The sequence below is a fragment of the Mercenaria mercenaria genome, chromosome 2 (genome assembly GCF_021730395.1).
Source record: "Mercenaria mercenaria strain notata chromosome 2, MADL_Memer_1, whole genome shotgun sequence".
Lineage (NCBI taxonomy): Eukaryota > Metazoa > Mollusca > Bivalvia > Venerida > Veneridae > Mercenaria > Mercenaria mercenaria.
The window spans coordinates 91,807,219-91,834,990 of NC_069362.1; the positions used below are offsets into that span (position 1 = coordinate 91,807,219).

At 35.1% G+C, this 27,772-nt stretch overlaps 1 protein-coding gene across 1 annotated transcript in view; it reads left to right on the plus strand.

Annotated features, from left to right (window-relative positions):
- The window catches only part of LOC123562369 (uncharacterized), a 221,535-nt gene that overhangs the window by 76,819 nt on the left and 116,944 nt on the right, over nt 1-27,772 (plus strand). Inside the window, exons 24-45 of the mRNA XM_053537208.1 lie at nt 51-191; nt 1,294-1,482; nt 4,983-5,135; nt 5,368-5,562; nt 5,915-6,061; nt 6,545-6,745; nt 7,171-7,320; nt 8,973-9,302; nt 9,984-10,169; nt 10,714-10,884; nt 12,097-12,279; nt 13,056-13,208; nt 14,108-14,311; nt 15,349-15,495; nt 16,052-16,255; nt 16,846-16,983; nt 18,215-18,541; nt 19,228-19,413; nt 20,353-20,490; nt 23,163-23,348; nt 24,985-25,122; nt 27,167-27,358. Of these exons, the coding sequence (XP_053393183.1) occupies nt 51-191; nt 1,294-1,482; nt 4,983-5,135; nt 5,368-5,562; nt 5,915-6,061; nt 6,545-6,745; nt 7,171-7,320; nt 8,973-9,302; nt 9,984-10,169; nt 10,714-10,884; nt 12,097-12,279; nt 13,056-13,208; nt 14,108-14,311; nt 15,349-15,495; nt 16,052-16,255; nt 16,846-16,983; nt 18,215-18,541; nt 19,228-19,413; nt 20,353-20,490; nt 23,163-23,348; nt 24,985-25,122; nt 27,167-27,358 (4,059 nt within the window). The remainder of the gene's footprint in view (nt 1-50; nt 192-1,293; nt 1,483-4,982; nt 5,136-5,367; nt 5,563-5,914; nt 6,062-6,544; nt 6,746-7,170; nt 7,321-8,972; nt 9,303-9,983; nt 10,170-10,713; nt 10,885-12,096; nt 12,280-13,055; nt 13,209-14,107; nt 14,312-15,348; nt 15,496-16,051; nt 16,256-16,845; nt 16,984-18,214; nt 18,542-19,227; nt 19,414-20,352; nt 20,491-23,162; nt 23,349-24,984; nt 25,123-27,166; nt 27,359-27,772) is intronic.

The window sequence follows — 27,772 nt, forward strand, 5'->3', positions numbered from 1 at the left end:
GAAGCTAAGTTAGACAGTAAATATGTGTATGTTTTTTTCTTGCATTTCAGAATACTGGAAACAGTCAAATAGATTTTTCTATAGAATCTGTGTTCCCTGCCTCGGCCCAGGGCAAGTTTATTATTTATCCTGGTTCAAACCTTGTCACAGTGATTGGGACTCTTACAGAAAATTTCAGTGGACCTATACAGGTAATTGGAAGTATTTAGCTTTTAATGTTGGTATTTTTTTTGTATTACTTTTGACTGTTATTTTTTTATGCTAACCATAAATACATGTTTAAGTTGGCTATGATTTTCATTAAGTTAACCACGGCTATAATTACTTTGGTACATATTGTAAATAAATATACATTTAGCCACATTAAAGTGTAAAATTATCTGCTTGTTTTGTCAAATATAGATGACTTCTGGCCCCATGTTCACTTAACAGTCTCTGTCTTAGCTGAGTTTGATAATGAAACTTTGTCATATATCTCAAAATTGCATGTTTAAAAATAAAAGTTAAATTGATGACTGTTTTCAAGTGACAGTCCAGTATTGATAGTAAATCTCAACTAGAATTTAATCTTTGAATTATAGTCAATTTGAAAATTAAATTCAAATTTCATACTCAGCTGAGGCCAAAAATGTGAATATGGGGCCTGTTTCATAAACCTGATCCTTTTTTTTTGCTTTTACTTTGAAATAAACACCATGTTTTAAAATGTTATCGTCATCCTACGAATATGATGCACATTTTTTACCGAGATTCTGGTCTCGTCCTAAATATGGGGATAGAAAAAGACCAAACATTTCCCCGACTCCAAAATTAAGAAAATCGATCTTTGTTTACACCGCGTACCTCTATATTGAAGACAATTCAAGGGGAGTAAATACCAATGACTCGGGCAAAGCTAATAGCTGGTATCGGGACCCGGCGTTTTAAATTACTTTTGTATGTAACGTAAAATTTAGAGCTCACGTAAAATCTTAAATAAATGCTGTTTTTCATTAAAATATACTTTACAACGCATTTCTGAAACTGATCATTAAATTTTTAACAAGACCTGTGAAAAACTTTACTGGCGTGTTTTCACACATTTTGCATTAAAATACTTGAAACTCCAATTAACCGTTTAATCATACCCGAAGGCAATTGTAAACATCGGCCGATTACTGTAAACATATTTTAGTAAAATCACTGCAGGAAATTAAACACTTTAAAGATTTTTTTTAAAAGGGTTACCGGTAATTCTACATTGCCAGAATTAGATTTCAATTTCGATTTTGAAGTTTTTTTCTTATTTGTCAGCTGACCATTAGAGGAACTGACAGAGGGACACCAGCCCGACCAGATAATGGTGATCTCAAAGTTACAGTTAATGTGATACGTAACACCGCACCACAAACAGTTCCATCAGTCAGTCGCACGGAATCAATTGACGATAATGTTAGCACCGGTGCTCTGGTGTCTTCATTTGCAATGTCTGATTCAGATTTGGTATGTATCTTTTTAAAAACAAAATACAGTAAGATTAAAACATGCTGCACAATAGAAATACATGTCAATATATCCAAATGAGTGAATGAACCTAGATGATGATATTTCAAGATACTTTTAGCTCAACTTTTCGAAGAATAGGTAGAGCTATTGGACTCACTCATGCATCTGCATCCCGATTTGCTTAAGATTTTGTATGTAAGCTGGTTTCTCAGTAACCACTTGTGGGAATGGATTTAAACTTCAAACACTTTTTCACTGTGAAGAACTGACTTCAATTGCATGGGTCCCATAAGGGCAATTCCAGAATTAACAGGTGGTGTTTTGCTTTTTTTACAAAATAAAGCCCTTTTTAGCTCATCTGATTTTTTGAAAAAAAATGATGAGTTATTGTCATCACTTGAGCGGTTGTCGGCGTCGGCGTCGGCGTTGCCTGGTTAAGTTTTATGTTTAGGTCAGCTTTTCTCCTAAACTATCAAAGCTATTGCTTTGAAACTTGGAATACTTGTTCACCATCATAAGCTGACCCTGTATAGCAAGAAACATAACTCCATCTTGCTTTTTGCAAGATTTATGGCCCCTTTTGTACTTAGAAAATATCAGATTTCTTGGTTAAGTTTTATGTTTAGGTCAACTTTTCTCCTAAACTATCAAAGCTATTGCTTTGAAACTTGGAATACTTGTTCACCATCATAAGCAGACCCTGTACATCAAGAAACATAACTCCATCTTGCTTTTTGCAAGATTTATTGCCCTTTTGGACTTAGAAAATCAGTTTTCTTGGTTAAGTTTTATGTTTAGGTCAGCTTTATCCTAAACTATCAATGCTATTGCTTTAAAACTTGCAACACTTGTTCACCATCATAAGTTGACCCTGTATAGCAAGAAACATAACTCCGTCCTGCTTTTTGCAAGATTTATGGCCCCTTTTGGACTTAGAAAATATCAGATTTCTCGGTTAAGTTTTATGTTTAAGTCAACTTTTTCTCTTAAACTATCAAAGCTATTGCTTTGAAACTTGCAACACTTGTTCACCATCATAAGCTGACCCTGTACAGCAAGCAACATAACTCCATCCTGCTTTTTGCAATAATTATTGCCCCTTTTGGACTTAGAAAATCATTTTCTTGGTTGAGTATTATGTTTAAGTCAACTTTTCTCATAAACTATCAAAGCTATTGCTTTAAAACTTGCAACAGTTTTTCACCATCATAAGTGGACACTGTACATCAAGAAACATAACTCTATCCTGCTTTTTGCAAGAATGATGGCCCTTTTTAGACTTAGAAAATCATGGGTAGGACAATATTTCTATTACACAAAAAAAATCAGATGAGCGTCAGCACCCGCAAGGCGGTGCTCTTGTTTTGACTTATATTAATTTAATTGACAAGGCTGTTGAATAGTTGAGTGTTGCCGTCCTCTGACATCTCTTGTATGTTTAGAAATAAGCTGCTACGAATACGAGTTTAATTTGAATAGGCCTGTTGAATTTACTTGTATTAACATTGACTTGTATGAAATCCACAAAACTGTTCTCTTTGCTGGACTTGTGCAGTTGATACTTGGCATCGGCAGAACATCTTAAAAAAAATTTCATCGCAGAGGTGTTCTTTGTAAAGTCATATATATATATATATTCATTGAACGGGTTGCTGGTCAATGGTCAGACCTGAGTTATTAGATTGGGGTAAATGTCGGGCGGGCGGCGGCGGCGTCGTCAAACTGGTGTTTCCGGTCAATAACTTTTGTTTCGGTAAAGATATTTGAATAAAACTTGGTATGTATGTAGCTTATATCAAGACAAAGGCTGGGATTGATTTTGGGGTTTCTAGGGTCAAGGTCAAGGTCACTGTTACTTAAAATAGAAAAAAGGTTTCCGGTCAATAACTTTTGTTTCAGTAAAGATATTTGAATAAAACTTGGTATATATGTAGCTTATATCAAGACAAAAACTGGGATTGATTTTGGGGTTTCTGGGATCAAGGTCAAGGTCATTGTTACTAAAAATAGGGTTAGGGTTAGGTTAGGGTTAGGGTTAGCATATCTTCTACATGCATGGAGGGATTTTGATGAAAGTTGGTACAATTGTTCACCATCATGAGACGGAGTGTCATGCACAAGAACCAGGTCCCTAGGTCTAAGGTCAAGGTCGCACTTAGAGGTCAAAGGATACAAGAATGAAAACTTTGTCCGGAGCATATCTTCTTCATGCATAGAGGGATTTTGATGTAACTTGGCACAATTATACACCATCATGAGACGAAGTGTCTTGCGCAGTTCCCTTCTTTAGAATTACTTCCCTTTGTTGTTACTATAAATAGTTTATATTGTAACTTTTTCATTACTAGACGTAGGGAAAAATCGAAACCACTTTTCTGTAGTACAACATGCATGTTACTTCCAATTTTGAGGTGTTTTTTGACCAGTCTCTACCTGGTAAGGATTTCTGTGTGGACTTACAATTTTTTTTTTTGTATTTTTTTTTTTTAAGATTAACTTCCCTTAGTTGTTACTATAAATAACTTATATTGTAACTTTTTTATAATTGACCGTAGGGAAAAACCAAGACCACTTTTCTGTGGTACAACATAGTTGTTACTTTCTAATTTTAGGTGTATTTTAAGGTATCTCTACCTGGTAAGGAGTTTTTTTGTGGACTTAGAAAAACAAAAGAATTACAATGATTACTAAACAACCACAAAATTAAAATTACATCTGCAAATACAGGTGCTAGAGTAAAGAAATTTGCTGTGACGGGCGTATATTGTGACATTCTGGCACTCTTGTTTATTCTTATGAAAAGTGTTGAAAACCTGGTTTCGTGGCATTGCCTCGTTTCTTCTTTTGACTATTGACTGGCAAGCCTTTAAATAAGAGTATTGTTATATGACATTAGAAATTCATTTTCACATTGTTTTTTTTTTTTCTAAAATTTTTGACAAACCCAGCATAGTTTAGTATTAAACTATAGCATGGCCAGTAGCACAAGCTGTAGACTACATATGAACACAGGGTGTATAGAAAATTTTGTCCAATCAATTTGAAAAGTAAATCAGCATAGCAGAAACCTGGAAAGTAAGACTAAGTATACTGGTAGTTTTTAGTCTTATTAAATGCTGTTATTTTGATTTTATGCTGCTACAGGAATTTTGTTAAGTTCATAATTTCTTTTGAGAGAAAATATGGATTATTCTATAGTCAAAGTTCAGATTTTTTTTCAATTTTTGAAAGTAAAAAAAGCATTTCTTCTTCCATTGATTCTAACCAAACATCTTATGTCAGATGTTCAGTTATTATTTGTAAAATACAAATTCAACTACTGTAATGTAAAACAAAACAGATAACTTCCATATGTGTGTTTAGTATACAAATCACCTACACCCCCATAAAACCAGTGAAAATGCCAAGTTCTATGATGAAATACATCAACAAGGGCAATTTTACACCTTCAACCCATACAGAACCCTGAATAAGAAGACTGACATTTATTTTTTCAGGAGGTTCGATACAGAACCCTGACGGTTGCATTCACAGGAGAGACCAATGCTCTGACATTCTTCAGGATAGAACGACGATTCAGTGATGACAGCTTTGTGGATATCTACACAACCAATAATCCCATTAGCTCAGATGATGCTCTTGAGTACATCGTACGTTTTCAGTTAATTTACAAGATCAGTTTAATTTCTGTAAAATATGGATAATTCTGAAACTTTTACCCTAGACATTTTGTCGTACATTAGTAAAAAGAATTTCAATGGTAAAAAATGACTTGGATATCAGAATTAACAATAAGTTGAAATTTTAAAAATTACTGCTTCCAGTAGTGCAAAGCTTTAAAAATGAGGAATAGTTCTATTTATTTTTTGGTCATGTTTTCAGTTGACGTTCACAGTCACTGATGGCGGCATTGGAGTAGCTCAACGGTCTACAGACTATACACTTACGTTAACTGTGAACAGGAACAGAAATAGTCCAGAATGGTTTAGTTCATTCTCGGCCCCAATCCCAGTCAGTGAAAACCTTTTCCTCACCAACCCTGTTGCAACGATCAACATTAGAGATCTTGATCTCAGTGTAAGTATATTTTTAAATATTTAGGTTTCATAGGGGTTATAGAGTATAAACTTTTTTTTCATTCAGTTGAGCCTAATCAGTAATGTTTGCCATTTAACAAGTTTTATGGTAAATCGTTACATCTGCTTGGATCTGGTAGTTAGATTTTTAGCCTTTTAGTAGGAGTTACAAACTAGGCCAACTATTGACAGTATGTAAACTATCCCCACTCGGATTGACTTGCTAACTCAAATTTAGCACGTTTTTCCCTAAGTCATACTAGTTAGAGCAATGTGACTTAAGTGGTTTGATTTTGAAGTTAGTAATGCTTGCCAATGACCCAGCTTCCTTTAACTTGCTTTGATGTTTGCAGGCACCACATAATCTGATGGATTGTGAAGTAGTCGGAAATGCTGTTGCGAGAGACTATTTCCGAACAGAGACAGACAATGACTTAGGTAGATGTTACGTGTACCTGCAGAGGTCACCAGCTCGTGACAGAACTTTGAATGTATTCAATGTAAGAATCTGGCACAAACCTATTATTGTCTAATTAAAAACTGTATTTTCAACAAAGATCACTTACCTGTTAATACAGTGTTTATATTATCAGAATGTAAGTCTGTACAGATGAAATGTGTGTTGACTCCTGTTGCTTAATTATAGTCAGTTATCCTCTTATTCTATGCCGTCTTCACTGCCTGCTCAACCTGTTTTCACTTTATTCCATTTACAGGGAGTACACCATTTACTGAAAAGTGTTTTTTTTAATCAGACTAGAGTTAAAAGAAATGTTTGTTGTATTTAAAGGTCCAATAGTACACCAGTATAAATTTATTTGGGTCATGAACCTAACATATGTGAATGGTATATCATTTTTGGGGGGATCAAGTTTGTGTGTTTGTTGCTATTTGTGTCTTAAAAATTTTCTTGAAATACTTTGGTTTTAACAGTGTCATCTTTATGAGTTATTAATATTATCATCTGTTATCCTGTTATCTAGGTTGAATTAAGTTTGAAAGACAGGGGTGTACCAACACCACTGCAGGCTTCTAACCTGAACCTTGTATTCAACATTACACGCAATGACCGAAGCCCAATATTCTTTGATCTTATTGGTGGCATATATACAGCTACTATCAGTGAGAGGGATGCAGTTGGAACACTTGTAAAGACTGTTTCTGCGACAGATTCTGATCCTGATGTAAGTATGATGGTGTTTTCAGTAAAAAAAAATTTGGAATATATTTTTGTTTTTATATTTTTATAAATCTTATGTAATTTCGTTTATGGAGCATATGGAGATTGTTGTGAAAGCTCCTTGATATACAAAATTTTGTGGTTTCATTTCAGATTTGAACATACAAATAATTGTCAGCTTATTTGATCTTTGGGAATTTGTTTGGTTTTATAGATTGATTCGACAGTAGAATCCATGAACATTTGCCTGCCCGCCCCCCCATGAATAATAATTTTTGAAAAAATTAATTTGTAAAATGAAGAAACAAATTCAGGGGACTTTCAATTTTCAGGACCTACTATTTGCAGTGAATGCCATGATAGATTTTGTATAGAAATAATTTTTGTATATCTGAAAACTGTCATGAAGACATGTCTTTGACTTTACAGCCCCAGAACAACCAGATTTCTTATCGAATTATTGGAGATTCTCTAAGTCAAAGTCTTTTCTCCATCGAGGATCAGACCATTGGATCTAGCTATCAAGGACTAGTTAGGGTGAATGATGACCTGACTCTAGACTCTGCTTCAAGGTACCAAGTAAGTATAAAGCTTGACTGTTTGAAGAATAGCAAAAGCTATTGCATTTACCCATGTGTCTGCTTCTGCACCCTTCAGTTGCATCCCAATTTGGTAAACTTTGAATATTAGCTGGTTTCTCTGTATCTACTAATTGGAATAGTTTGAAACTTTACACATTATACACTTCGATGATCTGACTTACTGTGCAGAGGTTTCAAAACTGTATTTTGCTTTTTTACAAAGTTTAATTTTGTATGTCAGCTGGAATCTCGGACTCTAAAGATAGGGACGGGTTGACACTTCACACTTAATTATTGTGATGATCTGACATGCAGGGTTTCCATATCCCTGCTTTGCATTTTTACGAAATTATGCCCCTTTTAAGCTCACCTGAACTTTTTTCAAGTTGAGATGTCTGTACATGTAGATGGTCTTGCGTCCATCCTTCATTGTTCTGCATCAACATTTTTACTTAAACATCTTCTCTTTGAAACTACTGACCAAATTATACCAGACCTTGTTGGTAGCATTCTGGTATGGGCTTCTTTCAAGTTTTTTTTTCAAAGGGTTTAGTTTGGTCCCTTTTAGGAGCTGCCAGAGTTAAAAACCTTTAAAAGACTTTTTCATGAACCGCATTGCTGTCTCTTGACAGCTGTAATTTTTCATGTAAATATCTAGATTACATTGCTTCACAAAACTTTTGGTTTCTAATGCAACACAAGTACTCTTTACTTTAAAGGTGTACTAGACCTAAATTTCATATTTTAAAATACCAACAGTTACAAGATGTAATTTATGTAAACATAAAATTAACACATATATGTGTATAAACAGTATATGACTATCCATAAAACCGTACACACTTGATGCATGTATTTGCTAAATATGGTATCAGTGTGGACTACTGCTAGAAATGTTTTCTTACAAATGTCTGTTACTGCATGTCTGCATGTCATTGGATTATACATAAAGCATTACTTACACATTTTATTTATATATTTAGTAAAGTTAAAAAAAATAAGGAGAATTTTCTGTATTTGATGCAAATATATAAATAAAAATATTTCAAAAATCTGTTATAATTATGCTGATATATATTTGTTAACATTTATGCAGAAGTTGAGATTTCTGAAATGTTGAAATGCACATTTAAATGGTAACTGCAAAATCAGAAATTTTCTAGAGGGATCTATCTTTGCTTAATTTGCTGACTTTTTTTGTGAAAATGTGTGAGCTGCACCATGAGAAAACCAACAAAGTGCATTTGCGACCAGCATGGATCCAGACCAGCCTGCGCATTTGCGCAGTCTGGTCAGGATCCATGCTGTTCGCTAACAGTTTCTCTAATTGCAGTAGGGTTTGCAAGTAAACAGTATGGATCCTGACCAGACTGTGCGGATGTGCAGGTTGGTCTGGATCCATGCTGGTCGCAAATGCACTATGTTGGTTTTCTCATGGTGCGGCTGAATTATACACAAAAGTTCTAAAATTGATGTATGTAACCCTAAATGTCCAAAAGATGGATATAGATCTATTTCTTTTATATTCTACCTCGTTAACAATTCCAATTTTAAAGGTATGGATCTTTTTAGTCTCTGGGAACTATCTGATTTTACAGTTTAACAAGGAAAACTTAGATCAGGTTTAAAATCTTTTTTTCTTTTCTTTAGGTAAGAATTGTTGCCTTTGACAATGGAGTTTTTTCAAGGAGCGCAACTGCCTTGCTGATCGTAACAGTGAGACGAAATTTTGAAACACCAGCGTTTGATACAAATTCGTTGAATTTAGCAGTGACCATTCCAGAAGATCAGGAACTCGGTGTTGGTATTGCACAACTGTCAGGCAGTGATGCTGATAACCAAGAACCAAACAATGTTGTCAACTTCCAGTTCTTACCAACCTCAGTTGGACAGGATTTCTTTGCAGTTGCTGCAGACACTGGTGTTGTGTCTGTGAAGAAAGACTTGGGGTCAGATACTCAAAACAGATTACAATTTCAGGTATTTAATAGTCAAGAATGAATATTCTTACTGACATTTTGTTTTGGTTACTTTCACTTAAAGTTTATAATCTATGTGTTTTATGCAACAAGTAATGGGCGTTTTTTCTGAGAGGTCATAATTATTAGGGCTGTAGTCCTTATATCTATTGGCATTGACTGGGCAGAACAAATTTGGACTGAAATGGACTCAAGAAAGACTGAATAGATTAACTGTACTAGAAATTTTATGTTATACAATGTCATCAGAATTGTGATTTTCCAGTAGACTATTTAAAGACCTGTGCAAGATCATATTTCAAATCAGTCAAGCAAATGACCCAATTTTTTTATTTGAGAATATTTTTATTTTTTTCTGAAGTTTTGAAGTATCAGGGTTTTATCAAATTCTACATTGTAAAAAAAATATTGAAATGTTTCTCAGATCAGAGTTCAACTTTTAAGTACTCTTCACTAATGGGAGGTACAAACTGCCAATTTGTTAACTAATTTAATCTGCAGCAAGTTTTGCTTGAATAAACATGGACACTTTTCAATACTATTTGTCTAAAATACTGTTATTACTGTCATAATTTTGAGTCCAAACTATTCTTAGGATTAGAATGCTACTGAGTTCAAGAATGACTGTTTCCCATGCTGACAAAAAATGAGTTTTATATGAAAACATTTTATACCTTAACAGCTGTTTTTTCAAATCTACGATCTTGGAGAACCAAGGCTGACGAATATTAATACAGCTACTCTTACTGTGACAGTGGTAAGAAATACAGCTCCACGCTTCACTGAGCCACAAAAATCTGTATTCCCGGATGAAACAGTGCCTGCAGGATTTGATCTCACCTCATTCACCTACTTTGATGCTGATGAGGTATGATGTAGTATTTCAATACAAAGAGCTAAAAAATAAATAGATCGGCCACTTGAAAGGCATATAGAGCAAATCTCACCAACATCACGCAGGAACACAACTGATCTCGTTTTACCTGTGTATGAAACAGACAGCAGAAGGATAAAAATTTGTGTCGTGAAAAACTCTATCAGATATTTTGTTTATAATGATAATGGTGTGTACTTGCAAAGTATTTCAATATATGTGCTATCAACTGTTATGTATATATTTATTTATGAAAGTAAATATATCTAGAGTGTACAGTGAAACTTCGTTAACTCTAACTCAAATAATTTGTACACCACCCTTCTCTTGAACTCGTCGTCAGGTCCCGGAAAAACCCTATATAATAAATTTTGTTCAATAATCGAACAACCAATCACTCAAACCTGGTCCTGTCGAGTTCGAGTTAACGAAGTTCAACTGTATATGAAAAGCCCTGTCTTGCGTTTCAATAAGGTTTCGTTGGTTTATATAATTATGACGTAAGTTTTTTCTCTAAAGATAGTTTCTTCTGTTGTAGAGTAATGGACTAAATGGGAAGTTCTCAACACTGACTTTTGACATAGTGTATCCAACTGGTGCAGACAACTTCTTTACTCTTGTTAACACTCCAGCAACTAGGACACTGACAGTACAGACAAGCAGGTCATTACTGGAACCAGCTAATCAAGATAGAGTGAATGAATGGGAGGTAAGTCAATTTAACTTCAAAATAAATGTAAGCCTCGAATTAAAGTTATGCACCTGTAGGATGAAAATATAATGTAGTTTGAAGCCAGTGTTATTTTTGTAGTAAGAAGTGCAGGTTCTGGTTATTGCGTTTTCAGTTTTGAAGTTACTAAAGTTTTAACTCAACCATGTAGGATTTTAATTTCAAATCAAAATTTTGTGGTCTATATTGATCTGCTATAAACATTCTTTTGTTTGCCACTTTTTTCTCCATGTTATAATAAACAGATGCAAAAATTTGATCAATTTTGCATTTAATGTTTTCATATCTTGAAACTTGAAACTTGAGAATTTTCTTAAACGCCTATTTCAACACACAAAGCATCTTCAATGGCGTTGTACACTCATGCATTAAAAGCAGTAAAAACAATTCATCAGTATTAACACAAAGTCTTAATTTGTTTCTATGTAATTGCTGTAGTATGAATTTTAGAACAATGAATAGTAGTCTTTGAAGAAGTGAGTTTTCAACTGCTTTTTGAAGATTTTAACTGATTCACTTTGTCTGCACGTTTTGTGCCCTGTAATAACTTTGTTGGTTACCTTTATCCAAATGTCTGTCTGAAAGTTTGATTTAGTCAAACTTGTGCACAAAGGACGTAAAAGTTTGTATCACATGAATCTCGGAAAGTAGTTGATGTAGTGTCATGAAATACTATAGGAATGTTATTCAGTTTGTGAAGTTGTGTACCATGGGTTTTATTTGGGAGTTCACTCAGTTAGACCTGCTTGTCTTAATATGAGCCATGCCATGAGAAAACCAACATAGTGTGCAACCAGCATGGATCCAGACCAGCCTGCGCATCCACGCAGTCTGGTCAGGATCAATGCTGTTCGCTTTCAAAGCCTATTGCAATTAGAGAAACTGTTAGCTTACAGCATGGATCCTGACCAGACTGCACGGATGCGCAGGCTGGTCTGGATCCATGCTGGTCACAAATGCACTATGTTGGTTTTCTCATGGTGTGGCTCATGTCATTACCATGCTTCTGTCCAGGTAACTCTGGAAGCTTACAAAATTACATACATTTTTATCAGTAAAAAAAAATGACTTTGTAATTCTGAACAATATATACCAGTAGTATTGGCCTTGGGCTTAAAAATCAAATAAAAATTACTTAACAATTTTGTTCTGTTTTGTGAGAGAATCATGATTACCTGCATGTATTTACAGCTGGAAATACAAGTTAAAGATGATGGTGGTTTGACAGGTACAACTACACTTCTGGTTAAAATAAACAGAAATCTTGAGCGACCAGTAATGGTTCAGTCAGTCATGGTAGCAGAGATACTTGAAAATGCGGTAGCGGAAACCGCAGTTGGAGAACCTGTTCAGGCCACTGATGCAGATTCCTCGGTAAGTCTTGTTAATGGTAATTTTTAAACAGCATTGTAACAGGACTAGCACAAACCCTAAGAAAGTGGCCAACAGACTTCAATCAAGGTAATCAGTAGGTGATACTTTGAATGTTAGGGGCTAAAACATTGGTCTGTTGTACCTTTTCTAATGTTGAAAAGAAGGGTCATGGCTCAAACCCCAATTTCTTTTTTGTAATGAAACGACATTTTGACACCATAGGGTCAAGGTTAAGGTCACAGCTATTAAAAATATATTTCTATTACCGTGGTCATCAAAAATGTGGTTTCTTATTTATAGCTTCAGTTATAATTGTCACCAAAGTTGATTAGCTGGCTTATATGAAGAATTTGCTTTAGATTGTATTTGGAGACTATTAATAAAAATTAAAAAAGAAAAGAAGATTTCCACTTGTATAACTAAATTTCATCAACATACTTTGAAAGTTCCACCAGTGTGCTAAAGCGTTGGTCTATTATGTTTTATAATGTGGAATGAATGGGTTGTGGTTCAAATCCTGGTCTTGGCCGTACTGTTTTATACTAAAGAGTCATAAGTCTGCCATAGGGGCAAGGTTAAACAAATGCCTTGAGTCAGGATTGACATGGCAATGGTACATCTATGTTTGTTGTATCTTTACTTCTGAATAGCATGATTGGATGCAGTCAAATATATATAACAGAATATGACCCTTTCTTAAATAGAACATGTTGACTTGATGCAAAGTTTGAAAATCTGGTTTTCATGTAATTTCTTTGTTTCTTGTTTTTCTTCAGTCACCATACAATGTTCCAAGATACTTTATTGCTGGAAGTTCAGCAGGAGCAACAAATTTCTTCACCATTGACAGTCAATCTGGACAGATAAAAGTACGAAGGAAATTGTACTCATCCGACAATACACAGTCTCTTTCTGACACAACATACACTGTAAGTATATTTACTGTGTAAAGTTCTGATATTATGTGCAAATTAAGGTTGATTCTTCTAGATCTGCTGTACTGCTTTGTAGAAACTTGCATAAAGTCGTAGAAATGAGGATGTATGAAATAGCATTATTACAGGTTTTTTCTACATACTGCTAATTTTGCTCGTTTTTATGATTTAATCAGATTTGTAGAAGTTAGCCCTAAATAAAATTAAATTATGATCTTTTTTTCTTCAAACATTTATAAAAAAATTTATGTTAAATCATTTTCTTATGAAAATGAGTGTACTGGTTTGAAAATTGTGTAAAAAAGTAACCTTTTTACATGCAGCTATGATTAAAGTTATCAACTTGTTTATTACTATTCCAGATTTATATAGCGCCCTTTTCATGATAAACACGTTCAAAGGCGCTTTACATAGAACAAAGATGATCTTTAAAAGATTAAAGATATTTTTTTCATTCAGAAAATATTTAAAACCATTATAAAGGTTCGGAATAAGATTTTTCTTCTCCCCAATACACGCCAAATGTCAAATACTCATGTCGTGGAAAAAAAGTGGATCCCAGAACATGGATACAGTAAAACACTAATTGCTCAATGCTGCAAGGGGTGTGCTTGATTCTTGAGTTATCCAGTGTTTGGAACAATCCAAGTGCAGAATATATTAAAACAAGTGACCTTTGAACACATGATTTGTTCTGTCAGCCCTGGTACTTGAGCCACCAATGCTAAGGTGAAATGTTGATACTGTTAATGTCATCATCTGCACCGGTATTATCATCATCAACATCTTAATCATCATCATCATTATAATCATCAGTAACATCTTAATCATTATCACCACCATCTCCATTGCATCATGGTTATCGTTAGTGACAGTATAACTTTTCTATGCAGCTTAACATTGGAGCAGAAGATAATGGAGGTGATGTTAAACTTACATCAGCGACCAACACTCAGTATACTGTCACAGTGCTGCGCAATCTAGAGACCCCAGTTATATCAAATACAAAGAACGAAAGAATTTCAATTTCCAAGTCAGAAGCTCTTAACTCTGTAGTTTATAGCGTTACTGCTTCAGATGCTGATGAGACAAGGAGGGTAAGTAGAAAAAACTAATAAAGTGGTTTTTCTGAAATAGCATCTGACTTTCATGAAAAGTGTTAAGTCAATTATGGTAAATCTTTTTCTTGTTTAGTATATCCTCTATTAACAACACCTCAGAATAGTGAATACCTGCCTTCAAATACATTATTTACATGAATTGTCTTTTGCATAACAGAAATTTCTGACTTAAGCTCTACAAAGCAACAAACCTGTGGACAACAATTACATTTTATTTGTTTTTGTTCAGTAAAGAGAGGTAACTCTGTATATTCATTGAAAGTGATGCAATATTTCTCAAAAACTATTTGATCTAGAGTTGTACAACATTAGAGGATTTTTATATAGCATGTGAATCTGTGCACCCTGTCCACTGTTTAGGATTTCACTCATACAAACCAGAGTTATTGTCTTTGACTTAGTGAAAAATACACATAAAGTGCTTAAACTTTTTTATTGCATTTACCTTCAAAAATATTTCATCTAGAGTCAGGAGGCCATGTATGTTGACATTAAGTTGGGGCACTAGAGTCCTGTGAACACATGTTTAGTTGTAACTTGTCAAAATATAAATGTGTCAAATTCTCATATAAATTACAAATTTGTGGATTTGGAACCCACTTATGGCATTTATTTTCAGAATAAAAGATAGGGTGTGTCTACACATACATGTACTAAAATCCTTATACATAATAAAAAAATCCCGCTGAAACTTGAGTGTTAACGGTTGCTCTCTGCAGTCCATTTAATTGTATAGGTTTGCAAGTACAGTTGGACATGTATGGTAATACAATGGGAATGACTTGCATTGTTCTGATTTATGACAGATCAGATTATTGAAATGTTGAAAGAAATTCTGCATAAAACAGTATAAGCTTGAAGTTGCAGCCTCTCTGTTGTTCAGCTAAATAAATAATAGACAGGGATGCAGATCTTAGAAACAAATAAATGCAATATACATAATGGTATATCCAACAAATAAACATTATATTTTGTTATAACTTTAATTGTTTTTCTTTCTTGTATTTGCATAGTTCCCATTTCAAGACATTACCTATGCCATCAGAAACAATCCCGATGGTATGTTTGTGGTGGACACTAGAAATGGAGCTACTGGCAGCACCAAAATAGGAGATGTTCGGCTCGTTGGAAATCTCAATACTGGACTTTCTGAATATACTGTAAGTAAAGGGTGTAGAGCAAACGAGAACTATGTCCATGTATTCTAAGAAAGCTGATAGCCACTTTTGATATCACTGCGTTTTGGAAACCCAGCCCCTACCCAACAACTACATTACACCCTCAAACACACACACACACACAAAATGAAAAAAATGCTAAATTTCACTTTCTCCTCCTCTGATGCATTTAGTGCCCATTTTGTGGAACTCTTGTTGAGTTATTGCCTTTGAGTTTGTTTTTTTTTGTTTGGTTTTTTTGCACAAGTCTCTGAACCTTTTGATTATTTATTTCTAAGCATGACACTTATTATTTATTTCTGTTACTCTTGAAGGTTTTTGTTGGGCCATACGCACCTCACTTCATACTTTTAGTCTTAATTATCACCCTAATCATATGCAACTGTATCCTTAATTGAGGAACCAAAATCCTAGGAATCATGGTCCTTATATACTAATATTAGCTTTTGTGCACTTTCACTTGACTTTGAAATTACACAGTATGTTTAGAATATGTGATTTGATATGTTTTTTCAAGTGTGTGTAATGTTTATTTCAGCTGGATATCTCTGCGTGTGATAGAGGACCAGTACCAAAATGTGACGTTACATATCTTACAATATCAGTAGACAGCAACCTGGCGCGGCCAGTTCTGACCTTTCCTGATGCCGGGAGCCAGTTCAGGGCTGCTGTACAGATACTTGAAGACATCACAACAGAATACACTGTGTTTGATGTCAATGCCGATGATTCTGATACAACAGTAAGTTTTGGTCAATTAACCTTTACCATGCTGGACACAATTGGTTCTGCCTTTGCGGCCAGTGTAGATCATGATCAGCCTGCACATCCATGCAGTCTGATCATGATCTGCACTGTTCGCTATTCAGCCAGTACCTTTTTGGTAAGCACCCCTTTTAACAGTGAATGGTACTGTCCAAATTGGAAGATGGACAAGTTCATTATAGAAATTTAGCATGGTAAGGGTTAATGAATGTTTAACTTTACTGCTTAAGGAGGCCTTTTAAAATGCAGTAAATTTTTCTAATTTTACCCTACTTCCTTGGGTCAAAGTCATATTTTTGTCCTATTCTTTTTCAAGCATACTTGTGTAGAAGCAAATTGACTGCCAATTAATAGGTTACATGATCCCGCCTAAGACTTAATGGTGTGTTTCTTTTTAAGAGTTCACTCTAATATTTCTATGGTACTGCTGTGTTTGCTTTATAAAAAAATATAAACTGGAAAAGTATTGAATAAAAAAGACAAAACAGTGTCAGGTCCTTTGTTTAACTTGTGACACAACTTTCAGGCATTTCTTATTTGTTCGTTTTTTTTCATTTTCCATTCTAGAGTCCGTTTGGTGACGTATCATTTGAGATTGTTGCACCTACCACTGACGAGGCACAAGATCAGTTTGTTATAAATAAAAATACTGGTGTGATTAACATTAGGAAATCTCTCATTGGTTTAACACAGAACCAATTTGTTGTAAGTACATTTTTCAAACCATGTTTATGCTGCAAATAAATTTCTTAAAGCTCTTGTTTAAGTTTTTCAGACTTACAAGAAGTAAATCATGCTATCCTTTCTTGAAAAAAGTAACTTTAGAGTAGCATTAGATAGACGTATCCATAGATACCAGTACATTGTATGGATTAGAGGTGGCCAGTGAGATGTTTTAGACTATTGCAGTTAAAGTAATGGCATCTACTTTGTCTTAGTATTCATGTTGACAATTTATACCAACAATATTTAAAAGACAACTTTTGAAGTAGAGTGAAAAGATGAGGAAAATAGTGCTAAAAGCAGTGTTCTGTTGGCAAAAGTAGGTTTTAGTGTTTAAGCATCTGTAGGGAACTATTGGCAAGAGTTTCTTAGCCACAACTGACCATTGATGCATACTGTTTGGGCACAAACAATTACAATCCATCAGTAGCATGATCCTTCATTATACCTCTCGTATAAATATAGTACGATATATTATTTCAGATCTATTCAAATCTCATTGAAGTAATTTTCAGAGTTTCCTTTATTCCAAAAATTGTATCATCTCTTAATACCATCCCCCCACCACCACTATAGCAATATATAGTACCAAATTTGCTAATACCATAGATATATGTGCCATACGTTAAAAATGAATTAAAAACCAAGAAACAGGCAGTTATCAAATCAGTTGTAATTATACTTGTTTTTTGTTTTTTTTTGTTTTTTCATGTATAATGTATAGGTAAATTATATTGCATGTAAGAGAATTTCAGTGTTTGATATTAGTCATTAAAAATGTTGTCATTGTAATTGAAAGTCACCTGTGTTCAAGTAGAGTTTATAGGTTGGTATGTGATATTGGCCTGTGTTCAAGTAAAGTTTATAGGTTGGTATGTGATATTGGCCTGTGTTCAAGTAGAGTTTATAGGTTGGTATGTGATATTGGCCTGTGTTCAAGTAGAGTTTATAGGTTGGTATGTGATATTAACCTGTGTTCAAGTAGAGTTTATAGGTTGGTATGTGATATTGGCCTGTGTTCAAGTAGAGTTTATAGGTTGGTATGTGATATTGGCCTGTGTTCAAGTAGAGTTTATAGGTTGGTATGTGATATTGGCCAGAGTAGTTCTTTTGGTTCCTTTATGGAATGAAAAACACGCACAAAGTTGTTTTCATTCTTGTTATCCAATGAAAAATATTGTATTAACTAGCAATATCACTTACACTATTACAGGTATACGTACAAGCTATTGACGGAGGTGGAAGGCGCTCCAGTAACACTGGTGAAATCACGATTAATGTTGTTAGAAACGAGTATCCACCAATTTACGTTAACTCAGCCACCAACACATACCCATATTCAACATCTATTGACTATCAGAGTCAGCCAGGAATCATTGTTGATGTTAACGCTATTGACAACAGAGACGCCTTCAACATTGTTAAATATAAATTGAGTACAAGTTATTCAAATTACTTTAGCATTGATGAAAATACTGGTGTAATCAGGCTCCTGGGTGATCTAAGAGATACAGAAGTACAGACGATTGAACAGTTCAATGTAAGAACAATTTTCAGTGTATTTTTTGAAAGATATACTCCTAAAAATTTCTTATATTCATCCTAATACAATGTATGATAGAAAATGGAAGAACAACTTCAAACTGTTACTAAATTTATTCCCAACTAGTTTCAGCTTTCAATGCCTATATCAGGGGTATAATGTTTACAGTGAATAATGTTGATGATGTCATGCAGAGCATCATAACATTTAATGAATATATGAGCCACACCATGAGAAAAAACCAACATAGTGCGTTTGCAAACGGCATGGATCCAGACCAGCCTGCGCATCAATGCAGTCTGGTCAGGAGCCATGCTGTTCGCTTTCAAAGCCTATTGCAATTAGAGAAACCGTTCGCGAACAGCATGGATCCTGATCAGACTGCGCGGATGTGCAGGCTTGTCTGAATCCATGCTGGTCGCAAATGCACTATGTTGGTTTTCTTATGGTGAGACTTAGTTATAATGAAAAAAGCATAGTATGAAAGTGTAATAAAAAAAAAACATACAGAAGTGTATTGGAAAAACAAAACAAAAGTGTAATTAAAAAAGGCATATGAAAATGTAATATGTAAAAATTTTATTCATACACTCAAAATGTTGTGTGTGATGCACAAAAAATATTAAATATAGCAGATAATCTATTAAAGGAATGAATTTTATTGCATGATTGATAAATTTCAGCTCCTTGTGACAGCGTATGATAACGGCTCTCCAGCAAAGGAAAACGAAACAATTGTTGTTGTGAACATAAACCGCAATAACCAAAGGCCATCATTTGACGTTACTAATTTAAATGAGAGAATCTCAGAGGAAACCACACCAAGCACCGTGATCTTAACTGTGTCGGCTGATGATGGAGACCTTACGGTAAATATAAACTTAATAATTCCATATCTTATGATGCTACTGATAAATGTTCTCTATATTATACAGGTAGAGTTTATTAAGTTACTTTAAACAGCAGTTAAGTTTGCACAGAAGTTGAGATTTTGTTTTATATGGTAAATGTTTGCTATATAAAAATCTAGATTGAAATAACAAAGACAAACTTCCTTGTCGGACCATGCCTGTTAAAGGGACTAACCCACGCATTTTAGGTGAAAATTAATTTCTCTCAAAAAAGTACATGAAAATGAGTACTCTGAAAGTGACTAGTAGTTCAAACTTATTGACATAGGATTTTGTGCAAGATGTTCTTATAAATAGCCAAAAATTATTGTACAGTAGGCAGTAGGTAGTAAACCGTTGCAACGCTTTTGAAATAATGCAGAAAAATTACTTTCTTCTTGCATATTTACCAATATCTAACTTTATCCATTCCATGCCAAACTTGGTGGAAATGAACATGTTAAAAAATTAGACCCAAACAGTAGGGACCACTTGCATTAAGTGACAACATTTTCAATTTGATTGTAAAAGTAAAAATACAATGTAATGTACAGTAAGAGACAAGTTATTTTTTGAGACAATTATTTGTCCAACTGTTATTTGGTCTATTAAGAATGGGTTTTTTTGTTATGGTGAGTGCACTTGCTGTCTGTTTTCAAAATCTGGGTGCATTACCTAACCAAGATTTCTTTTTTTTATTCTTTTTTTTTTGAGGCCCCATGTGGGTAACCCCGTTTATTATCTCCGTAACTGGTATAATAGGGGTCGGAGAACACCAAGATTTCTTTTCATCTACTTTCAAATTTATTAAAACAGGTATTGATACAAGTACAGATATTGTAAATTGATTACAAATTTATTACATCTAATAGCATTTATGGAAAATGTTATATAACTTTATTTTTCATTTTATTTCAGTCACCTTACAATGTTGTGTACTATACATTGGTTGGAAACACAAAAGCTGAGCAGTTCTTTTCGGTTGACCGCAACAGTGGCGCAATTTCCGTCAAAGCTGATCTACGTGGGGATGTTGATAGGCTTTTAAACTATGAGGTAACAGTTTAATTTATATAATTGACAGGAACATAGCTACTCCTATCTGTATATAGTGTACAAGACTGAGAGAGATTGGTTCAATTCTAGGATTAGGTGAATGTTCTAAACCCTGACAATTTTGCGGAAGAGATATGTCAGAAGTCATATTTCTGCTACCTTGGTTTTATGTGGTGAAGTGGATTGCAGTGAACAAGTCGGTACTAGGGCAACATCAAAGAACATTGGTTAGGTTACCTGATGAGAAATAGCACTAAACAAGTATTCTAACACGACAAGCAAATAACCTACATACATTTAGAGCAAAATCTATCTCGGGTTATTCTGCAATAAACCACTCGCGTGCAATGACGTCATCCGATCAAGTTGCGTAGCGCGGTCATAAAAAGTAGTTACCATTTTTAGCTCACCTGAGCCAAAGGCTCATGGTGAGCTTTTGTGACCGCTCAATGTCTGTCGTCCGTCAACATTTTCTAAAAAAATCTTCTTCTTAAAAACCACTGGGCAGAATTACACCAAACTTCACAGGAATGATTCTTATATGGCCCCCTTTCAAAATTTTTCAAAGAATTGAATTCCATGCAAAACTCTGGTTTGTCATGGCAACCGAAAGGAAAAACTTTAAAAATCTTCTTGTCCAAAACCACAGGGCCTAGGGCTTTGATATCTGGTGTGTAGCACCATCTAGTGGTCCTCTACCAAAATTGTTCAAATTATCCCCCTAGGGTCAAATATGGCCCCGCCCTGGGGGTCACATGATTTATGTAGACTTATATAGGAAAAACTTTGAAAATCTTCTTGTACAAAACCACATGGCCTAGGGCTTTGATATTTGGTCTGTAGTATCATCTAGTGGTCCTCTACCAAGATTTTTCAAATTATCCCCCTAGGGTCAAATATGGCCCCACCCCGGGGGTCACATGGTTTATATAGACTTATAAAGGGAAAACTTTGAAAATCTTCTTGTACAAAACCACATGGTATAGGGCTTTGATATTTGGTATGTAGCATCATCTAGTGGTCCTCTACCAAGATTATTCAAATTATCCCCCTAGGGTCAAATATGGCCCCACTCCGGGGGTCCAAAGTTTTACATAGACTTATATAGGAAAAAAAGTTTAAAAATCTTCTTGTCTGAAACCACAACACTTAGACCTTTGATATTTGGTTTGTAGCATTGTCTTATGGTTCTTAACCAAAATTGTTCAAATCTCCTATGGCCTTCGTGATATATTCTTATGCAAAAGAACTCAAAACTCTGGTTATTCTACGATAAACCACGTTTGGGAACTTATTATTTCTTAATTAATCAGACAGTCGGCGGGCGGGTGGGCGGCGTCCACAGACCTTGTCCGGAGCATATCTTCTACATGCATGAAGGGATTTTGATGAAACTTGGCACAGTTGTTCACCATCATAAGACGGAGTGTCATGCGCAAAAACCAGGTCTCTAGGTCTAAGGTCAAGGTCACACTTAGAGGTCAAAGGTCAAATTCAAGAATGACTTTGTCCAGAGCATATCTTCTTCATGCATGGAGGGATTTTGATGAAAATTGGCACAATTGTTCATCATCATGAGACGGAGTGTCATGTGCAAGAACCAGGTCCCTAGGTCTAAGGTCAAGGTCACACTTAGAGGTCAAAGGATACAAGAAAGAAAACTTTTTCCGGAGCATATCTTCTTCATGCATGGAGGATTTTGATATAAGTGGCACAAATGTTCACCACCACGAGGCGGAGTGTCATGCGCAAGAACCAGGTCCCTAGGTCAAAGGTCAAGGTCACACTTAGAGGTCAAAGGATACAAGAATGAAAACCTTGTCCGGAGCATTTCTTCTTCATGCATAGAGGGATTTTGATATAACTTTGCACAAATGTTCACCACCACGAGGCGGAGTGTCATGCGCAAGAACCAGGTCCCTAGGTCAAAGGTCAAGGTCACACTTAGAGGCCAAAGGTCAGATACAAGAATGACTTTGTCCGAAGCATTTCTTCTTCATGCATGGAGGGATTTTGATGTAACTTGGCACAATTATACACCATCATGAGATGAAGTGTCATGCGCAGTTCCTTTCTTTAGAATTACTTCCCCTTGTTGTTACTATAAATAGCTTATATTGTAACTTTTTCATTACTAGTCGTAGGGAAAAATCGAGACCACTTTTCTGTAGTACAACATGCATGCTACATCCAATTATGAGGTGTATTTTGACCAATCTCTACCTGGTAAAGATTTTTGTGTGGACTTAAAAAATTTTTATGGATTTTTTTTTTTTTTTTTTTTTTTTTTTTTTTTAAGATTATCTTTCCTTAGTTGTTACTATAAATAACTTATATTGTAACTTTTTTATAATTGACCGTAGGGAAAAAACAAGACCACTTTTCTGTGGTACAACATAGATGTTACTTTCAAATTTTAGGTGTATTTTAAGGTATCTCTACCTGGTAAGGAGTTTTTTTGCGGACTTACAGAAACAAATGACTTACAATGATATCTAAACAACCACAAAATTAAAATTCCATTTGCAAATACAGGTGCTAGAGTAAAGAAATTTGCTGTGACGGGCGTATATTGTGACATTCTGGCACTCTTGTTAATCAGCTATATTGCAATGGCTTCCTTGCTTTATATTTTATTTATATTTCAGTGGTATGTTTGCTTTATATTTCAGTTGAGAATAGCTGCTACAGATGGAGGTGGCCTAGGTTCCAGTAACACGGCAACAGCCATAGTCAGTGTTTTTCGTAACAACTTCGATCCTGTATTTAGAAATGCTCTGCCAGAAATCACCATTGATGAAGATATAGCTACTGGAGAAACTGTCTATACATTTGAATACAGTGATAGTGATCCTGATGTAAGTAGTGTTTGCTTATTCTTCCACAGTTGTAGTAACTACTTGTATCAGTTTCAGTACAGTGATATCAACCCCGATGCTAGTGATATTTGCTTCCTCTTCAGCAGTTGTAGTTACAACATGTATCAGTTTCAGTACAGTGATATTGACCCTGATGTAAGTTGTACTTGCCTTCTCTTCAGCAGTTGTAGTAAGTCCTTATATCAGTTTCAGTACAGTGGTAGTGATCCTGATGTAAGTGGTACCATGGAGGTAATATAGAGATGGAGTGCGGACGAAAGCACTTCAAAGGTACACTGTGTGGCACCGCGGCTTTGTTATCCTCTCATAAGTACATGTCAATCTGTAGCAATTAGGTGTTAATCACATCATGTTGCTTCATACGGAATTTATCGAGTGAGACCCGATAAGCAGCCGGAATAGTCCGATACTGGGTTCGGAATGTTCCAATATTTTCAGTTTAGTACCTACCTGACACTTCAAATACACATTCAAAAATTGAGAGAAAAATGTTCCAATTTAACAGTGAGATTTCACACCAGCTTCACTGAATCTGCGAAATAAATTAATCAAAAAATAAATAGATAGATAAATATGCAAAGAATGGGTTTGGTAACTGAATAACTGCTTAAATAAATAAAATTTAATATAGTTATATGAACGACTCCTATAAACTTGTAATAAAGACTAATTACGTAAAATATTCAGTCTAAAAACATTGTCATTATTTAAAATGCTCACAATTGCTCACGTTTTTAATACCAAGTGAATGAAAATTTGATACATTGACTTCAATTTAACTTGTTTAAATTTTTTAGGAATTTTGAAGAATTTAGTTTAAAATGACTACATAGAAAACTGTAAGTACTTACTTTACTGAGTCACAACAGCTGTCTGAAGGGTTACAATATCATGGAAATACATGCTTTAAGTAGTGGTACATTTATTCTACCGATGAATCCCCATCAGTGCGCATTGTTTGTATTAGTTTCAAATTATGACATGTGCGCATATGTCACCCACAACTTCGTTTTGTTGAAATTTTGATGCATCTGCTGCTTTATGATAAAACCGCGGTGCCGCACAGTGTATTCAAAGGATTATGTTAATTACATGTGAAATAGTGATAATTAAGTGTCTGCGGTGATATCTCTCGTAGGATTCTGAAAGGAGCTCAGCAAGGAACTACATCTGGTATAATAAATAATTAGCACCAATTATCTGGTCTGCACTCCATCTCTATATTACCTCCATGGTGGTACTTACTTTCTCTGCAGTAGTTGTAGTAGCTTGTATCAACTTCAAAACAGTGATATTGACCATATTGCAAATGTTACTTGCTTTCTCTTCAGCAGTCAGATAGGTGATGTTTGCTTCCTCTTCAGTAGACAGAGTAACCATCTGTATCAGTTTCAGTACAGTGCTATCAAGTCTGATGAAAGTGTTATTTACTTTTTCTCCGTTAGTTGTAGTAACACTTATACCAGTTTCAGTACAATTGTGTCAACCCTTACAAGAACATACACAACTCTCATTGACATGTTTGGTAAGCTTCAAAGTCATAAGCAAGGTCACTACCAGTTTTCAATTCCTCAAGATGTTTCACTAAGGGACTGTATTTTTTTTTCAATTCCAGGCACCGTTTGGAAATGACAACCTTGTTCTGCAAACTCTTGGTGATTTTGGTGCCACCGATTACTTCAATTTGGACCTTGCCGCTGGTAGTCTGACAGTTCGACAGGATCTGTCGAGGCAACCATTGGATCAATTCTCTGTGAGTTTTTACAGTGTTACTTGAATTGTTTAATTTTGGAACTGCTGTATAGCAAAATATTACTATACAGTAAAAACTATTCATGAGGGATTGATTTTTGAGCATTATGTGTTTTTAATTACTTAGTGAAAATTAGCCCTTACAATAATTCTGATTTTATTTTTTTTGTATGAATAAGTTGTTGCTTTTTATACGCCCGTTTGAAAAACGGGACATATTATGGGAACGCCCCTGGCGGGCGGCGTCCACAGACTTTGTCCAGAGCATATCTTCTACATGCATGGAGGGATTTTGATGAAACTTGGCACAGTTGTTCACCATCATGAGACGGAGTGTCATGCGCAAGAACCAGGTCCCTAGGTCTAAGGTCAAGGTCACACTTAGAGGTCAAAGGTCAAATTCAAGCATGACTTTGTCCGGAGCATATCTTCTTCATGCATGGAGGGATTTTGATGAAAGTTGGCACAATTGTTCATCATCATGAGACGGAGTGTCATGTGCAAGAACCAGGTCCCTAGGTCTAAGGTCAAGGTCACACTTAGAGGTCAAATAACACAAGAAAGAAAACTTTGTCCGGAGCATATCTTCTTCATGCATGGAGGGATTTTGATATAACTTGGCACAAATGTTCATCACCACGAGGCAGAGTGTCATGCGCAAGAACCAGGTCCCTAGGTCTAAGGTCAAGGTCACACTTAGAGGTCAAAGGATACAAGAATGAAAACCTTGTCCGGAGAATTTCTTCTTCATGCATAGAGGGATTTTGATATAACTTGGCACAAATGTTCACCACCACGAGAGGGAGTGTCATGCGCAAGAACCAGGTCCCTAGGTCTAAGGTCAAGGTCACACTTAGAGGCCAAAGGTCAGATACAAGAATGACTTTGTCCGAAGCATTTCTTCTTCATGCATGGAGGGATTTTGATGTAACTTGGCACAATTATACACCATCATGAGATGAAGTGTCATGCTCAGTTCCCTTTTTAGAATTACTTCCCTTTGTTGTTACTATAAATAGCTTATATTGTAACTTTTTCATTACTAGTTGTAGGGAAAAATCGAGACCACTTTTCTGTAGTACAACATGCATGCTACATCCAATTATGAGGTGTATTTTGACCAATCTCTACCTGGTAAAGATTTTTGTGTGGACTTACAATTTTTCTTTTGGATTTTTTTTTTTTTTTTTTTAAGATTACCTTCCCTTAGTTGTTACTATAAATAGCTTATATTGTAACTTTTTCATTACTAGTTGTAGGGAAAAATCGAGACCACTTTTCTGTAGTACAACATGCATGCTACATCCAATTATGAGGTGTATTTTGACCAATCTCTACCTGGTAAAGATTTTTGTGTGGACTTACAATTTTTTTTTTGGATTTTTTTTTTTTTTTTTTAAGATTACCTTCCCTTAGTTGTTACTCTAAATAACTTATATTGTAACTTTTTTATAATTGACCGTAGGGAAAAAACAAGACCACTTTTCTGTGGTACAACATAGATGTTACTTTCAAATTTTAGGTGTATTTTAAGGTATCTCTACCTGGTAAGAGTTTTTTTGTGGACTTAGAAAAACAAAAGACTTACAATGATTACTAAACAACCACAAAATTAAAATTCCATTTGCAAATACAGGTGCTAGAGTAAAGAAATTTGCTGTGACGGGCGTATATTGTGACATTCTGGCACTCTTGTTATACATAAAGTAGACCACTTATTAGATTTTGATTTTGCAAAATTTAACCTTTAGCCTGCTGTTGGCAAGTGGTTCTGGCTTTGTGACCAGTGTAGACCAAGATCAGCCTGCACATCCATGCAGACTAATCATGGCCTGCACTGTTCACTATACAGTCTGTAAATTTTCATGGAACACCCCTTCAAAATACTGCCCAAATTTAATGATGGACCAGTCCATTTTAGAAATTTAGCAGGCTAAAGGTTAAGTCACACCAAAATATATTGAAGATGACTGTATCCTTTTTCATTTTCACGCAATATATACAATTCTGTGTAGCAGTATTATGATGTAATTTCTGTGTAACAGTATCGTGTGAAAGCAGCAGATGGTGGCAGTCCACCAAGGACATCTACAAGTGCACTGACTATCAACATAAGACAGAATCTTAATACACCTGTGTTTGATACAAGCAGTGGTCCATGTGGTGGAGATTTTTCAGAGGATATAGCTGCTGGCACTTTCATTACCTCAGTGATTGCTACAGATATTGATGTTAAGGTATGTTGACAAACTATTTTAAGGTATCCGATCCACAAAATTTAATATATAACATTTTGATGCCTGGTGACCCCTTGTTTCTTTGGTATCATTTAAAAGTGTTTTGTGTGCTGTAGAAGTATTAGTAGGTAAGATGACCATAATGAAAACGTGCACAAAATATCATTTAGAGTCAAATTTTGCCTGCTTCCAAGTAAAACGCTTAATCCCTTGGAATTTGAGATACCGAGTTTTATGGCTGGGTTTGGGGTGCTCTGTGCTTCCAGGAAATCTACCCTTACCTTTTATCTTTTTCAACTGTATTTTTTTTTCACGACTACTAGTAAATGGTTTTTAGTTCACCTGAGCAATGCTCAGGTGAGTTTTTCTGATCGCTCAATGTCCGGTGTCCATCGTCTGTCTGTCATCTGTCGT